General features: G+C 48.5%; 7 protein-coding genes across 7 annotated transcripts; 1 reads left to right on the top strand and 6 right to left on the bottom strand.

The window, feature by feature from the left end:
• Positions 1-15: 15 nt before the first annotated feature.
• On the bottom strand, positions 16-618 carry DFL_008974 (uncharacterized protein; the record flags this gene model as incomplete). Its single annotated transcript, XM_067638787.1, has 1 exon — positions 16-618. The coding sequence occupies one exon, from the start codon at positions 616-618 to the stop codon at positions 16-18; it is 603 nt and encodes a 200-aa protein (XP_067486641.1).
• A 2,472-nt stretch (positions 619-3,090) lies between these two features.
• On the bottom strand, positions 3,091-4,266 carry DFL_008973 (uncharacterized protein; the record flags this gene model as incomplete). The annotated part of the gene is made up of 1 exon (XM_067638786.1): positions 3,091-4,266. One exon carries the CDS (start codon positions 4,264-4,266, stop codon positions 3,091-3,093), a length of 1,176 nt encoding a protein of 391 aa, XP_067486640.1.
• Positions 4,267-6,103: 1,837 nt separating this feature from the next.
• DFL_008972 (uncharacterized protein) lies at positions 6,104-6,868 on the bottom strand (the record flags this gene model as incomplete). Its single annotated transcript, XM_067638785.1, has 5 exons — positions 6,104-6,216; positions 6,272-6,354; positions 6,434-6,540; positions 6,637-6,709; positions 6,849-6,868. The coding sequence occupies 5 exons, from the start codon at positions 6,866-6,868 to the stop codon at positions 6,104-6,106; spliced, it is 396 nt and encodes a 131-aa protein (XP_067486639.1).
• A 513-nt stretch (positions 6,869-7,381) lies between these two features.
• DFL_008971 (uncharacterized protein) lies at positions 7,382-7,947 on the top strand (the record flags this gene model as incomplete). Its single annotated transcript, XM_067638784.1, has 3 exons — positions 7,382-7,546; positions 7,603-7,663; positions 7,715-7,947. The coding sequence occupies 3 exons, from the start codon at positions 7,382-7,384 to the stop codon at positions 7,945-7,947; spliced, it is 459 nt and encodes a 152-aa protein (XP_067486638.1).
• Positions 7,948-8,255: 308 nt separating this feature from the next.
• On the bottom strand, positions 8,256-9,424 carry DFL_008970 (uncharacterized protein; the record flags this gene model as incomplete). The annotated part of the gene is made up of 2 exons (XM_067638783.1): positions 8,256-8,609; positions 8,669-9,424. The coding sequence occupies 2 exons, from the start codon at positions 9,422-9,424 to the stop codon at positions 8,256-8,258; spliced, it is 1,110 nt and encodes a 369-aa protein (XP_067486637.1).
• A 2,748-nt stretch (positions 9,425-12,172) lies between these two features.
• Positions 12,173-12,895, bottom strand: DFL_008969 (uncharacterized protein; the record flags this gene model as incomplete). The annotated part of the gene is made up of 3 exons (XM_067638781.1): positions 12,173-12,617; positions 12,682-12,756; positions 12,825-12,895. 3 exons carry the CDS (start codon positions 12,893-12,895, stop codon positions 12,173-12,175), a joined length of 591 nt encoding a protein of 196 aa, XP_067486636.1.
• A 499-nt stretch (positions 12,896-13,394) lies between these two features.
• On the bottom strand, positions 13,395-15,375 carry DFL_008968 (uncharacterized protein; the record flags this gene model as incomplete). Its single annotated transcript, XM_067638780.1, has 6 exons — positions 13,395-13,525; positions 13,597-13,740; positions 13,799-13,950; positions 14,009-14,528; positions 14,599-15,085; positions 15,271-15,375. The coding sequence occupies 6 exons, from the start codon at positions 15,373-15,375 to the stop codon at positions 13,395-13,397; spliced, it is 1,539 nt and encodes a 512-aa protein (XP_067486635.1).
• Positions 15,376-15,516: the final 141 nt, after the last annotated feature.

The raw sequence follows: 15,516 nt of genomic DNA, 5'->3' as shown, positions 1-15,516 counted from the left end.
GTGTATTTTTTATATTTATGGCACCGCAGCCAACAACGGCACGAGCGTATTCGGCATCCGACTCTCAAACACCAAATCCTCCAACTGCCTTTCGAACGTCCCAGGCGGCTGGAGTGTGATCTGATCCCAAATCGTATCCGGAACGTTTTCCAAAAACTTCTTTTTCTCATCACTCAATTGAACGGTAGGATCGGTCAAGACCTCCTCCTTCAGTTGCTGTCCTTGAGTCCCCGTCCTCCCCTGCTTGAACACAAGCGGCGATCTAGCACCAGGGGGGATCCCACCGGGTTTCGAAGGTTCCATATTACCAATCGGTACCCCAAACTCCGGTGATAGAGAAGCTACAGGAACAACGATCGGCGTTGAGGTGGTTGTAGTGGCAGTAGGATCTGGGGAATCGGCGAGAGGAGTGGGTTCTTGATCAGGCTGTATCGCACCGGGAACGTTACCACCGGATAGAACCACGTCCGGGGAAGTAAGCGCGGTGCCTTGGGTTATAGGAATCACGATCTCGCTTGTTTGGCGCTTATTGATCGAAGCGCCGCCATTTGCGATTGGCAAGGCGGAGGAAGCGGAAGCATAGGCGATTGCAACCAGAACCGCTGTCGAGACCTTCATCTTTTCGAAAGTATTAGAAACCGAAAGGTATAATGAGGGAATTTGTAGAAAGGTGGACAAGGGGAGTAAGGAGAAAAGGACCTGCTTTGAATTTCTTGCAACTAGTCGATCGAATATAGAAAGAAAGAAATGAGGAAGAGACCGAAGAAAGGAAAGTAGTAGCTAGGGGCTGGTAGCCCACTTCAGTGAATGTTGATCCGATGGACTGATGAGGATGTAAAAAAAAGGTTCTAGAGCAGGAAGGAAGCCCCGATACTTATAACATCCACAACTACCCAATTGACATATCATGACAATCAAAACAAGCATAGGTAACGTATCATGTCAATCAAGCCCAGCATGAAGACAGCATGACATGACAATTCCCCGGAAACCTCAACCTGTCAGAAACATCTTGCCGCACATACGAGTAAGAAAAAAGTAGTCTCGAACCTCACGCAGAAAAGCAAAAGGATGCACGATGCGACGGGATGCGACAGATGCGACGATGCGACAGAAGGGGAAAGCGGCGAGCTCTGCGTAGTATAGAGCCCCATGGGAAGTGAAGGGTGAACCTTGGCCCCGTTTGGCATTTCACCCTCAAGTCTCGCTCTAACTAGCGCATACCATACCTGCATGGACCTAGCCCGTATCTCGCAGCCAAAAAAACCATAATATTCGGTTAATTCGGTGGGCAAGGGTTATTTCCATACCATAACGGAGTAAACTGGAAAGATTAAGCTTCCCTTCTCGAAGCTCCTCCAACAAGGGTTTCGCGGGTTTGCTTGGTGGAACCTTATTGCTGGTGAGACCGGTGGTGGTCAGGGCGGGTGTTGGTCTGTGGTATTTTTCGGTGGTTGGCTTGCATTAGTGTCAGGGCGAAACCGCAGCAGACTGCACACGAAGATGAAGACACAACCCAACAATCGAATCCCGTCGCGTCACGGTTCACCCTCAGACACAAATTCTGCAGGGAGCAAAGCACCATTGGGTCCAGTCTCACCGTTAAATCGGTACTAACGACGTACCCCATAAAACCTCCCTGCCCCCTCTTCTGATCATGATCATGAATTGACGGTGGCGGGCGCCTCCGGAAGGGGAACACCAATCCTTCATGGGAAGGAAGCAAAGATCGAGAACGCCACAAATCGTTGCTTGTTCCGTATCGATATGTCTTCCCTCTCAAGGGACTCGAAAAGTCGGTTCGAATCCGCCAATTGGGTCAGTCAGGCTGGTGTCGTGCAGAACCATACGACGAGGCTAAGTTTGATCATACCTGCCACCACCGCCCACGGCCACCACCAGTACAAAATTCTTTCCTCAATGCAGGTTAGATACACACAACAGATCTGGCCTGGTTTGATAGAAAAAAAAAATCCGTCAAAGTCATCCCCTTCACACAGGGAGGGTGAAGCAAGGTACCTCGCATCACCGCAAATTTTGAAGCCAAATTTGTGCCGCCGCAGACGTACACCCCAAAAGAACCGCCGCCCTGAAGCCATACATGGTACGATGCCATACTTGTGCATATGGCGCCATGGAGGAGACAGAGAAGCCAGAGGGAAAAAAAAAAAAAAAAAAAAAAAACTGGAATCGGTGACCAGCAACAATAAACGACCCTCACAATCCATCGAAAAGAAATTACATCCAAGACCCCCCCTTTGCCAGATAATGCCACGGGAAGATCTTAATATATCACCTTGGGTCTTAAGATCCTACATGTGGATGCAAAACCCGTTACCAATAATTTTTAGACATTCGAAAGCTAGCTGTGGGTCGATTATCATACCATACCGGAATCGGGTAGCAATAGCCTTCGGCCTTGGAAGGTCGCGAAGAGTAAAGATCATCGATCGCATCAAGAAAGACCCAAAATACATCATGCAAGACCTCATCTGGGACAAAAAGGTATCAGATCGATGAATTCATGGATGGTGCAGTAAATGTGATGGTCAAATTTTAGTACATGTCGACAAAAGGCAAAATGAATAAAGAAAAAAAGCAAGGAAATAAAAAGGGCAACGATCAAAATAAGTAATGAACAAGAAGGTTAAAAGGAACTGTCGAATAAAGAAGAAGTATAAATAAAAGTAAAATAAAGTAAGTTGAACGTCAAAAATGAAAAAATAAGGGCAAAAATATCCGGCTAGCTATAAGCTTTAATAAAACTAAACACTATGACTCCTTGTCGATGCGCAATGTAGGGGGGAAAACCCAGATACAGATGGTAGTAGCAAGTGGAAGAAAGCGTACGCAGGCAATCGTTGACTTCTAAAATCACGAAGAACACTCTTCTTTTCATTCATACTTTCGTGAATGCTCGACAGAAAACAAAAAAGAAGTAAAAGTAATGAATCGCTCCTTTTTTTTCCATCGATGCGAAAAATCCCAAGTTGTTTTTTCCCGAGAAAGAAGGAGAAAAAAAGGTAAAAACAAAGAACACCGAGAGAGACCCTTAAGGAAAATGAAGACAAAAGGAGAGTTCGGCTGGAATCATCTCCTGCTGCCGCTAGCAGCACCTCCTCCGTAGGAGTGACCGCTCTTCCGCCTGCTACTCCTTCGGTTCTGATCGGCGGTCATATTGGGATCCTCGGGGAATGGGTTATCGAGAATATCCTCAAGGTAAGTGCTTGGGGTCCTACCACCGGCCGGTACGCCTAGAGTCGAGCTGATACTGGGAGCCTGAGCATGTCCCTGACCGGGCGAAGGTCTTCGAGCGGTCGGAGTCAACAACGGAGACGCAGGTGGTGTTCCGACAACATGCGAATCGCGAGTTGCGGGGCGAGGACGAGACAGAGAATCGCGGGATTGGTTGAAGGGGAGGTTGGTGGAAGCGGCAGGGGCGTAGTATCCGGCAGGAAGGTACTGGGATTGTCTCTGATGGGTGTTTCCGTTGTTGGCAGTGGGTGAGAAGAACAGGGAAGTGTTCGGAGTCGTTCCGAGACCCGTCGTACGCGATGCAGTGCCCAGATGGTCGAGAGACAGGGAAGATCCAGCACCGGCGCTGTAGAATGACTTCTTGGCGGTCGAAGGGGGATTGTAGCGCCCGAGAAGTCCGGCTTTGGAGTCCGTAGCGACCGAATTTACTTTTCTAATGGACCGACGGAGCTGCCAAGCTACGACCATCCTCCAGGCGAAAGCGATGAGACCGATGAGACCGAGAGCGGAGCCAACGGCGATGAAAACAGTACCCTCGGGGAGGTCGGATCTTTGCATGTAAGGAGCGTTCTTGGTGTTCGGAACAGCGGGTGGTGGATAATTCGGAATGGTGTATCTGCTGTTGTCCGGAGGGGTATATTTAGGTGGTGGCGGGTCGTCGTCCGAATTGCTCGTAGGTCGACCGGTAGCGATGACAGTTACAGCAGTCGTCGTCGCGGTTTCCAAAGAAGGAGCATCTTCGGTCTGCTCCGGGGGAGCGGTAGTCCTCGCAGGGGTCTGGGACGATTTCTCGCCATCCTTGGTGTTTGTCTCAGCCGGCCTGGTGTCTTCTGTCCTTGTATTCGTATCCCTGGAAGGCTGATTTGTCGCAGATGGTGCATCTTCTCCATCCGTAGATGCCGGCTCGTTGGTCACAGCGGTGCTCTGGGCGTTATTGTTACCCTGGGCCACGACACTCCCAGACAAGCTGGCGAGGAGGATGAATACGGAAAGTGCAGATGACGGTCGCATGATTGGTTGCTTGCTTGCTTGCCGGGGCGAAGGAGAAAGAAAAGAAGGGTTATCGGCAGGTAATTTCGATCCAGAGCCTGCGCGGGGAGAGAAGACCTCTGTCGATGGTGTTTGTATAGCCGTTATGGGGACGGATGATGTCTTATGAGAAAGATTTTCATCAAGTAAAACAAGCTCGTCGCAAAAACGATATATAACGATGAATATTCGGCGCAGAACAACTTTCGAATCAGGGAGACGCCAAATTTTTTTTTAAAAAAAAAAAAAAAAAAAAAAAAAATTTCAAATTGAATTAAAGGTCGGACGGAAAGAAGAATATGTCTGTATCACGTAGCACGACGGAAGTCAGCCTTTTTGTTTCTCGGTTCGAGAGCTGTCAAATTTTCAAGTCTTTCTTATTGCCCTTCTTTCTCTCAAAGCCCAGTCTTCCCCGCCGTCCGCTATTTTTTGTAGGTCAAAAGGAAAAAGCGGTGGGACAAAAAGCTGGATTTGTCGATTCAAAGTCGGGAGAGGTCGGTCGGTTGGTGGTTGGTGGATAGGGACAGCATTCCATCCCGATGGGCCGGTTGACAGAGCTGATGTGCTTGAAAGGGGGACGGGAGACGAGAAGGCCGCCGGTTGAGAAAGAGAGAGAGAAAATATATGCTTGAATGACAAACAATGCCCCCCAAAAGGAATCCGCACCTACCAAAAATGCAACTGACGGTTTGTTTTCCGGCCAATAAATACGGAAGCAACGAACGAATATCGAACAGACGGGAACGTGATATCGTATAAGATACTGCAATGGCGACGATGAATGGAAACGAGCGATGGAAACGAGCGATGGAAACGAGCGACGGAGAAAGAAAGAGAGAAAGGAAAAGGAACGGAAGGAAACAAAAAAAGTCAATTCCTCCTTACCTGATCTACTTCCTTTGGACGGCCCGAGTTCAAACTTGGCAGAACAGAATACTTCGTTGCTTAGTTTGGAGAGGGAAAGAGAAGGAGGGATTGCGTCGACGCAGGGCGAAATGAATGACTTTGCCCCCCTTATGCCACCGAATGGCTAATGGGGTGCTAGCGCACAGGCAAAAAAAGGGTGCGCTTCCTTGTCATCGCTCTAGTCCCGAACCAGCATAGCGGCCTGCGCGGAGGTAACCATTCCAGAACATCAGAGACATTAACAGAGAAAGCACAAATTTTCTATTTAAGGAACATGTGTATCCGAAGTGTTCGAACAGGGTTTGATATCGATATATCTATCTACATGATCTATAGAACTTCAGATGATATGTTTCGTCTGTTCGATGGGGATAAGCCTCGTAGGGTCAATAGTATCTAATCCCATGGCCATCTTCTATGTGAGAAGTATACATACCCAAGGACGCTCTCTCGCCCTGTACCTTTCACCGCACTGACAAACATCACCGCATATGTCGCTCACACTGCATACCTAGGCACTTGTATCACTGGGGAAAAAATATATAGTGTCATCTCGCTTTTATTAAGAAAATAAAAAAAGAGAAAAAGGACAAATGCCACCCTCGTAGTCGAAAAAGAACATTAAAAGGCCAATACCATATCAACATTCCTAAGCTGCGGACTGGCCGTGCTTGTGGAACAATGCTATGCTCACCCGGGGTTTAGAAGATGGCATCTATCATAATTCTGGATGCCCTGCGATAAAAAGAAACACGAATTCCCTCATCTCTTGACCTTCCCTCCGTTTTCGCATGGGTAGGTGTGTGTAGGAGTAGAAGTGGTAGAACAACAGGAGTACGGCTTGTAGAATGCAATAGCAATCCACCCGTCATAAGAAAGATTGAAAATAAAAAGGGTAGAAGAATAAGGTAAACTACCTCCAGTTGCCACCACCACCGGAGTTATACCCACCTCCGTTACCGCCACCGCCGTATCCACCACCACCGTATCCACCACCGCCGCCGTACCCACCGCCGCCGCCGTATCCTGATATGAAATTAACTTTACGGATATAATATAGAAAAGAGGATGTTAAACTCACCGCCACGGCGTCCACCGCCACCTCCACCGCCACCGGAGGCCTTGTCGCTGGCCTTATCGACACGGATTCTTCTTCCGTCGAATCTAGAGCATCACGCTCGTTAATTACTCACTCCCTTGACCCGAGCATCGTGTCCTCGAAGAAGGGGAAGGGAGAACTCACTCGGCATCATTCATGGCGTCCAAAGCAGCAGTGGCTTCCTCATCGGTAGAAAATCTAACGAATCCGAACCCTCTGGAACGACCGCTTTCTCGGTCCTTGACGACGACCTAGACAGTAATCACAAATAATTGTTAGAAAAGCGATGGTCGGGAGAACAGAATGCAAGCCAGTCACGGTGAGGGGAAAGGGGAGGGGAGGCATGCGGCATCTTCAACTGTGCCGAATTCTTCAAACCTCTGCCGAAGGAGGTTATCATCCGTCCCGTAGGAGAGACCACTATATCATCAAAACCATCAGAGAAGCGTGGCAGGCACGCGTTGGTATCAAGTTAGCCAAACTCGTTTTTTCCCCACCGACACTCCATCGATATACCCAGCCGGATAGGATGGACATCCGGAAGAAGAAAGAAACATACCCGATAAAAAGCTTCGACATTCTCGCGATCGTAAATGAAATATTCTCAATATTCGTATAAAGTAGAGTAGAGGAGAGGAGAAAATGAGATGGTGTGCTCGCAGTCTTTTCTTGGGGATGGTTTCGAATATTTAGCTGAAAGCTTAGCGGGGTGAAAAATAAAAGTCCCGCCCTTTTTTCTCTTTCTTTTTTTTTTTTTTTTCTCTCTCTCCCTCTTTTCTCGCATGTGGGCCGCCAGCAAGACTACTCCGAGCGGCAGGGCATGCAAATGAGAATGAGGGGTGCGTGGAATAGTGGATTGGCTGAGCCCATTGGCTGGGTCTTTCAGCCTAACCCCGAACGGGCAGCAGCACCCCAAAACCGTCTACAACACAACATCCCGCCTGCCTATGATATCATCCACTCCCCACCATCACCATCACCATCTCCTCTCCTCCACCGGTTCCGAACTCACCTCGTTACCAAAAATCCTAGTTGGAAACCATTCTATCAAACCAACCCAACCTGTATCAAAAAGTGTATAAATTATACAAAATGTCGACCATCGTGATCCCAACCAGCACTTCGGTCACCGAATCCGCTGTCATCGACGCTCCTCTCTCTACCGTCTGGCACCTGATCAAACTCAATTCCTTCCCGGAATGGTGGTCTGCTCTTCAAAGCAGCGAGAGCGTCAAGGGTGTTTCCGACGAGGCCGATGTACCCGTGCTCCTGTGTCTTTTTATATACGGTATAATTTACTGATATGATACCAGGTTTACAAATGGACCTTCAAAGACGGTACCGTCGTCGGGATCAAGCAGGAAGCCCACTCCGGTACGCCATCCCTCCCATGAAACATCTTGTCGTGTATCTAATATAAAACAGCAATCGACCACTACGTAACCTACTCCGCCATCTCATCCGACCCCGCCACGACCTACTCCTCCGTCATCTCCACCGTCCGTCTCTTCCCCATCACCTCGGGCCAACACTCCAACAGCACTTTCGTCCAATGGAGCGCCAATTTCAGCGGTGATGCCGATGCTGGCGTCATCCAGGACGCTAGGTATAAACGTCAAGAAGGGTTGGCGGATTTGGCCAAGAAGGTTGGCAAATAAATTATTTTTGTCGCTTGAACATGTATGAAAAGCTAGAAGGAGGGGAGCGGTGGTAGAAAAGCATTGTTTTGTGTCATTGCATGCCGGTTGGAGGAATGTGGTTCGTTCTTTCTCTATGATGGGGAGCCATCATATTAAAAAACCAAGCAGAAGTGTCAAAAAAAGAATAGCCCTCCGCAATTATCCATTCGCAACTTTGGTAAAAAGTAGACCGCTAACTGTAGCGCGAGTAAGTCTATATAAATACAATCCAAATCCAAAAGGCTGGCCGGTTTGGTTCATCAAAAGGAAAGAGAAAATCAAATCTCTTACAACCCCTTTCCCCCCCAAACCCTCCTTCCCAAATTTCCAAAACATAGACAACTGACGTAAAGCACGCTGGCGATCCACGCCGTCGCTCCCCAAAATTTCATCCGCAATTCCGCACCTCCATGACCCGACACCGCCAACGCCCTCAGTTTCTCGATGATACCCACTCCGTCATCGCTGGGGATCGCCACAAAGTCCGGATTGAACCCGATCAAAAACATGGAACCGAATACGGCGACGATGGCGGATAACCAGAATCCCGTACGCGTGCGGTCGAGGATGTACCATAACACCGGGTTTGCCGATGCGAGGGTCAAGGATGCTTGAGATGTCGACTGCCAGGGTAATTTCCTCTGTACCGAAGACCCAATCAGTATCAAATATTTGTATCAAAATACGAAGATGTACTCACGATAGCATACGCGATCCCCACGAAAGCCCCAATGCTCCTCACCGCCGGATTCCACCCCGGCGTAACCTCCCCTCTCCCCTCCCCTCCCCCCTTCCCACCCTCATCGCTCCCACTCTCCCAGACGTACTCCTCCCAAACCCCATCGGCCCACGGTAACAAACTCCCCAGCACCACCGCCGCAAAACCCCAAGACACCAAATACCCCACCGTATCCCTCTCAACCTGGACTTTTACGGGAGCGATATGACTTTGATCGTGTAACCGCGAGATGATAAACCCATAACTGGCTCCGGCGGAGAATAATATCGCCAACCGTCCGATTTGTTGGATGATCCCTCCGTTGTTGTTACTCGAGCGCGAGGAATGATGTCTTGATAAATTCGACAAAGGTCTTGACAGTTTCGAAGGAAGTTCGCTTCCATCATCGCCTGAAATTTCGGCAGGAGGGGTTGGCACGCTATTCCCGTTGGCCAGTAGGTTTGCAGAACTGGGGTGTCGCGTTGCCGGAACGCTATCGTAGGCTGACGGACCGTAGATACCGAACAAGGCACTGGTCGTGAGGTTTCGGATCGATTGGGAGCGTTTGGAGAGAGGACCGGAGGGTGTTACTGAGCCATTGGCTGCGGTTGTACCGTCGGTTGGAGCGTTTAGGAGTTCGTTTGTGGGTGTATCTGTGGGTGAGGGGTCGAAGTTCTCGCCCAAGACGAAACCGCGTCTGGGGGTAGGTTTGTAGAGGGGTGGTGAGGAGTCTGTCATTTTTTTTATATTATATATTTATCTTATTTTATAATCTACGGTTTGGTTGCGAAGGAAGGAAGGTATGTAGAAGACGTGAGTTTGTATTCGAGAAGTGGCGAGTAAGTTGAAGTTTCGCTGTCGATTCCAATGGTTCGTTCAGCAAGACAATCCAGACCGAAGCTGAGAGAAACAGTCCAGCTTTTAAAGCACTCACCTCGGCTCCGGCGAAGCAAATATGAGCAATCTGTTTTCGAGGAACTCCCCGAAATCACGTAATGTGACCCAATTGACCTCCGAATGAGACGATGACTGAACTTCCAAGGAAGAAGCAGAACGAAGCCGTCAGGTGCTTCTGAACTGAACGGTGTTTTTTTTTTGTTTGGGTTCTGTACCCCAGCTTTTTCCCTTGCCGATTCTGTTTTGGCAAACTAACCCTGGGCTTTTTCGGCCGGAGAACTGTCGAAAACACCGGACCCTTCGTCGCGAAGACAGGCGGAGAAGGCGGCTTGCAGGTGACGAGCAATTCGATGATGGGGTTAATGACGGGTGTACCTGTCAAGAAGAGAAGGGGAAGGAAGAAAAGGATCGTGTGGTTTTTATACGTATACTTGTACTACGAAGACAATTTATTAGCAAAAACCTCAGCTTGAATTCGTCCCAACGAAGCATTGAATGTTATATCCCCCAATTGTCAAAGCCCTGTTTTTTTTTTCAACCTTTAATATAGCTCTAACGAGAGCATGGAGAGCTTGAAAAGCATGTGAAAGTGTATTAATAATAGAAAGAAAAAAAGGGAGCAGGCAACGGCCGGAGCATGGCGGCATGTTTGGGCTCGACGGATGCAGCGCAGATTCCTGCCAAACGGGTAGTTCGACAGCGTACATAGCAGACGGTTGGAATTTGAAGGGTATTCAGGCGGTAGCATATTGGACAAAACTACCACTTTACATCTCTAAAATATGCCCACGGAAAGGAGGTATTTACTTTCTTTCTTCTTGACTCGCGAAATTTAAAACGTCACATGATTTTTAGTTTAGTTTGCAACAAACTCAACACAGCTCGGCCAGTAAAAGAGAAGTGAGCAAGTCAGTCAGCCAGCCACCAGTCAATCGGTCGATTTGATATATAAATACTTGTTAACAATCAGGCTCCTTTCAGGACGGTGGTCCGAAGGACCCCTCGATATGGTGGCCTACCGAGCCGGTATCCGGAAGGCAACGCAAAAAATACCACAGTTCGAAATAATTTGGTCCTGAGGTTGCATTTGGGGGGGGGCTAGCTTTCGGTCACCCGCCAGTTTTACGGGACAAGGGCTGGCACCCGTCTTGTTATTTAGACTGGCGCCGAAGCCCAAAAGTAATCAGCATTGCTGGCATTTTAGCGTACATGGTACAGCGGCAAAAGGGCCGAGTGGTTACACCCCTGGATAATTCCTTCATTATTACAAATTTGCCATCTTGAGAGAAATTTGAACCACGGATACATGTAGAGTATCCGAATCCTTCGAGTGGACGTATATTTCTTGACCTCCCAAACTCGTACGGTCCGATCTGATGGGATTGCCCTCGTTGATGTCGAAACAGGCTCCATTTAGCGAATTTATTAGACCGGATGGTCAAATGTCACCAGGAATGATCGGACTGCGCGATAATAGCCCGTTCCTAACTCCCAAGTGTAGATTATAGCATCATCTTGTCGCTTGTCGCTTAGAAGCCGGCCTCGTATACCAAAGACGGCCGCAATCGTCTCCCCGCTCGGTGGGAAGACTATCGGGACGACCGGTGCTCCGTATCCTTCAAGCTTCCGTGAACATTTCTCGGTCCCATAACTGGATGGATCCTAAACCTAGCTTGTACCTACCGAACACCGATGCTATTATCTTGCCATCGGGGGAGAAAAATACCTCCCTGTTGTGTCTTGACGCTCGACCGCCTCTCCTGTGATTCCATCCCATCGCCGAACTTTACCGTCTCCAGAAGCTAATGGGAACGTCTCGCCGTCCGGTGAGGAAGCCATAGTATTAGCGCGGCAGCTATCGCCCGCTAAAGTTCGCAAGGAACGGCCGGTCGCCGTGTCCCGGAGCCGGACGGAAATATTTGCCTTCGAGTTAGCCCTGATGCCGTTGCGACTATTTTGTCGTCTGGCGAAAAGGGTACAAGGTGAACTGCCGTTTTGTGGCCTTCGAGGTTGTGCACTGGCACACTTTTGCCCATACGCCAGAGCCGGACTGTAGCATCCTCGGGTGCGCATGCGAGCGTCCTACAATCCGGCGAGAAGGATATGGTTCCAATGCAGGTGCCGTAGCGCTGCAAAATCCCTACAAATTTCGCCGTTGCTGCATTAAATGGTTTGACGGCTCCGTTGAATGTCAATGCGATAAATGTCTGTCGCCGACCTTCGGGGAAACTGGTATATGCTAAATTTAGCCTCGAGGGCCCTCGTCTTGTAAGAATCTCAAAGCCGGAGCTTTAAACCCGGCCGGCTTCAAAAATGTATATTGTTCTGTTAATCACCACTATTTCCTTATCGTGAGTCAGACCCGAACCTGCCACGGTACTGATATTCCTGTAACAAAATAGCTTTCTACGTTTCGGATGGATGAGAACTCACTACTTTTATTCATGACACGATATGGCTACAATACATGCATCGGTAATTCCGTTTCAAAAAAAATCTCGCTATACACCTTCAAAGCGCCTGAAAACGCCAATATAAAAATGAAGGATTGTCCCCGAAACCAGATCCTCTGATCGCAAAAAAACCCGATCACTTCTCCGGCGCATCCGGCAACCTCTCAACCACATACTTCCCCCTCCCACAACTCATAACCGGCACCCCAGGAATCTTCCTAATCCTCCTCTTCAGATCCCTATCATTAGTCGCCACGATGTAAATCTTACTTTCCATGCACCTCCTCACAATGCAATCATCTGCATAAGTTCCCTTATGATCACACTTCAACCTTTCGAACCTCTCGTCCCTCGCAAGCCTCAACGCCAGCCTATATTTACTACCCAATTTTTCGAGTTCGGCCATGACGCAGTCGGTTATTATGGGTATACATTTGGCGTAGAGACAGTCGAGGAAGGCGGTGATGGGGTCGAGTTTGTTTTGTAACGTGTGGTTTAGGAAGTTGGTGTCGATTAGGATCGAGTAGGGTGGTTTGAGGGCTTCGTTGTATTGGAAGAAGAGGGAGGAGGCGACTTGCGGGCTGTTATTTCGAAAGGAGTTCGGTTAGTGGTGGTTCGGAGGTGGGGTTCGGATGGAGGGCATACATCTCCTGGACATCTTCGTCAGGCTTCTCCTTCCGTCGCTTAACCAGCGCTGCTTGTTTCTCTTGATTCTTCTTTCTGGGCAGTAGAATACTGGTTAGCTGTTGTCAACTCTGTGGAATTCGAGCGGGTAATGGGGATCATACAATCTTGGATCCCTGGCACTGAGAACTCGCTTTACTGCGCCGAACTTTCGGGTTCGTTTTGCGACACCCATTGTGGTGATTGGGTACGTGAATGTGGATGTGGAGGTTGATGTTGGTTGTGGAGAAGAGCTTGAAAATTTCAAGATGCGAAAGGTCGCGACCCAAAAAAATCCGCCAAGAAAATGCGAGCGTCTTGATGAAAATGTCTTGGCACGCCCCAATGGACCACGGTTCAATCTGATAGTACGAGGACGGCACAATGGAACAAAGTAAATGTCAAAACCTCTTCTCATAAATCCTCTGTAACAAAAAAACCGGGTATGCATGGAACAATATCCACCTCTTTAATGCTTTTTGGTTAATTTTCCCTGTCATGCTACACCCACCGCAACGGCTCCTCATCGTCATTCACCAGGCCAGCCAGGATGTATCGTACATGGTACCTTGAAAATATATACAGGTGTTTTTGTTTTTTCCCGTTCATTCCGTCTATCGGTATATCTAAATATTTCCTCTCATCCTTCTTCCATCCTCCATAACCTCTCTAGCCCTTAACGAGCTGGTGAAGATTTACTGTCGGCCAGTAGTCGACCAGGTAGGGCAGATGTTATCGGGAGCGGCCAAAGCACCCTGGAATCCGTGGTGTCGTGGGATATCCTCAACGCGGTGGTAGGCGTTCAAGTTCTTGTGGAGGGTAATTTCTATTCTTTCTATTAGCAAATATTCCGAAAAGCAAGTATATAAAAATAGCGGCGGAGAAGGGTGAACATACGGTAAACGGTAGCACCACCTTGTCGGGAGATGATGATGGAGTAGGCAAGGAAGTACTCCCAGATCTTGAACCATCGCTCACCATACTTGGCCTTGACCTTCTCGGCGTTGGCCATCCAGTTGCGGTACCAGTACCAAAGGGTGGCTGTAAAAATAATCAGCATCAATCTGTTCGTAAAGGCTCTCAAGCGTTAAAAACTTACTGGAGTAGTGAACACCGTGGGTATCAATGTGCCAGATCTCGAAACCAGCGCTCTCCAAGCTACTGACGAAGAAACCAAGAGGAGTAGAAGCATCGGCACCGGGGAAGATGTACTTGTTCATGAAAAGACCCCAGATGAGATCTTCGAATTGCCTGCATCGTTCATCAGTCTCTTTTCATTTCACCTCATCAAAAGGGCGTTAAAACTTACCAAGACTTCCTCAAACCGGCGATCTGGAGCAAGAAGCACCCATCGTCATCAAGCATACCGTAAACCTGTCGCAAGAAGCTGGTAAAGTACTTGACACCAACGTGCTCGGCCATCTCGAGACAAGTGATAACCTTATACCCGCCCTCGGGGACTGGAATATCACGGTAATCCATGCACAAGATATTGCTCTGCTCCTCAGGGATACCAGCGCGTCTAAGACCATCGTTACCCCACTTGGTTTGGTTGCGACCAAGAGTGATACCAGTGACATGGGCACCATAGTTGACGGAAGCGAATTTGGCAAGAGTACCCCAACCGCAGCCGATATCGAGCATACGATCACCGGGCTTGACGCCAACTTTTTCGCAGACGATCTTGAGCTTGTTGTCTTGGATTTCCTCGAGAGATTCGGCCTTGTTGATGTCGCTGATGATACCGGAGGTGTAGATCATACGGGGACCAAGGAACCAGGCGTAGAAGTCGTCACCTCGGTCGTAGTGGTCACGGACTTGTTCCTCATCTTCATTTTCACGTTAAACCCTTACTCAATTGCATCATTGTGAAAGCGATAAAGGAAAAAAAAAACATACCTTGTGAACGGCTGTGAACCAAAATCTCAGGAATGAAACCCAACAAGAAGAACCTGAAAAGGCTGAAAGTGAAACCCCAAGAAGCCCAATCGTGTCTCAACTCCATAGCCTCCAAGCAATCCATCTTGAATTCAACCTTGCCCTCGAAGTACATCTCATGGAAAGTCTCCATTGGAATCTTATTCTGTCCCGAATACTTCTTGGCATCTTCCGGTTCTTTAAACTTGAGGTAGTGCTCTACCCCTTTACCAGGGAATCTGGCCTTCTCATTGATACGAGCTCCGATACGGGAGAGCGTGTACCAGAAACCAACGAGGATTGGGACCGTGGTGATGGCGAAGAAGAACAGGTAGGTGAAGAATCCACCACCGACCTTGTATTTTAGGTACCATGGTACGATAATCATGGAACCGAAGAGAAGGAGGTTGTTGAAGGACCCGCTACCGGGACCTTCGGCCGGAAGAGGGGCATTTTTGATAGATGGGTACTAGTTATTTTTGCGGGGCAGATTATGATAAGACCAGATTAGCTGTTTCTGTCTTGTTTTCCCCACACGATAACGGAGGGTCCCAATTGGAGCCTGAAAGCTCAAACGAGACAGACGAAGATGCCATTCAAACATGCCAATTGAGATAGGAAAAAAAGAAAAAAAAAAGATTAGAAATAACTTACGCCGGTGGTCCTGACACCATACTCGGATCCAGCAGGAGGAGGAGGAGGAGCCTCCGGAGTCTTGATGTACTCGAAGGTCTCCGCAGAGATCCTTTCCGAGCTCATGATGGGCAAAGCAAGCAAAGCAACAAGCAAGCAAACAACCAGGCCCCAAAGTCTACTAACAAACTCCTTTGGAAGTAGAAAAGGGAGTCTCAATTGGTAAAGGGGGAAGGAGGAAGAGGAACGGAGATTGTGGGAGAAGAG

The sequence above is a fragment of the Arthrobotrys flagrans genome (genome assembly GCF_004000055.1).
Source record: "Arthrobotrys flagrans strain CBS H-5679 chromosome Unknown unitig_1, whole genome shotgun sequence".
Lineage (NCBI taxonomy): Eukaryota > Fungi > Ascomycota > Orbiliomycetes > Orbiliales > Orbiliaceae > Arthrobotrys > Arthrobotrys flagrans.
The sequence above is the reverse complement of the archived record's forward strand: the minus strand, read 5'-3'. Positions and strand labels throughout refer to the sequence as shown.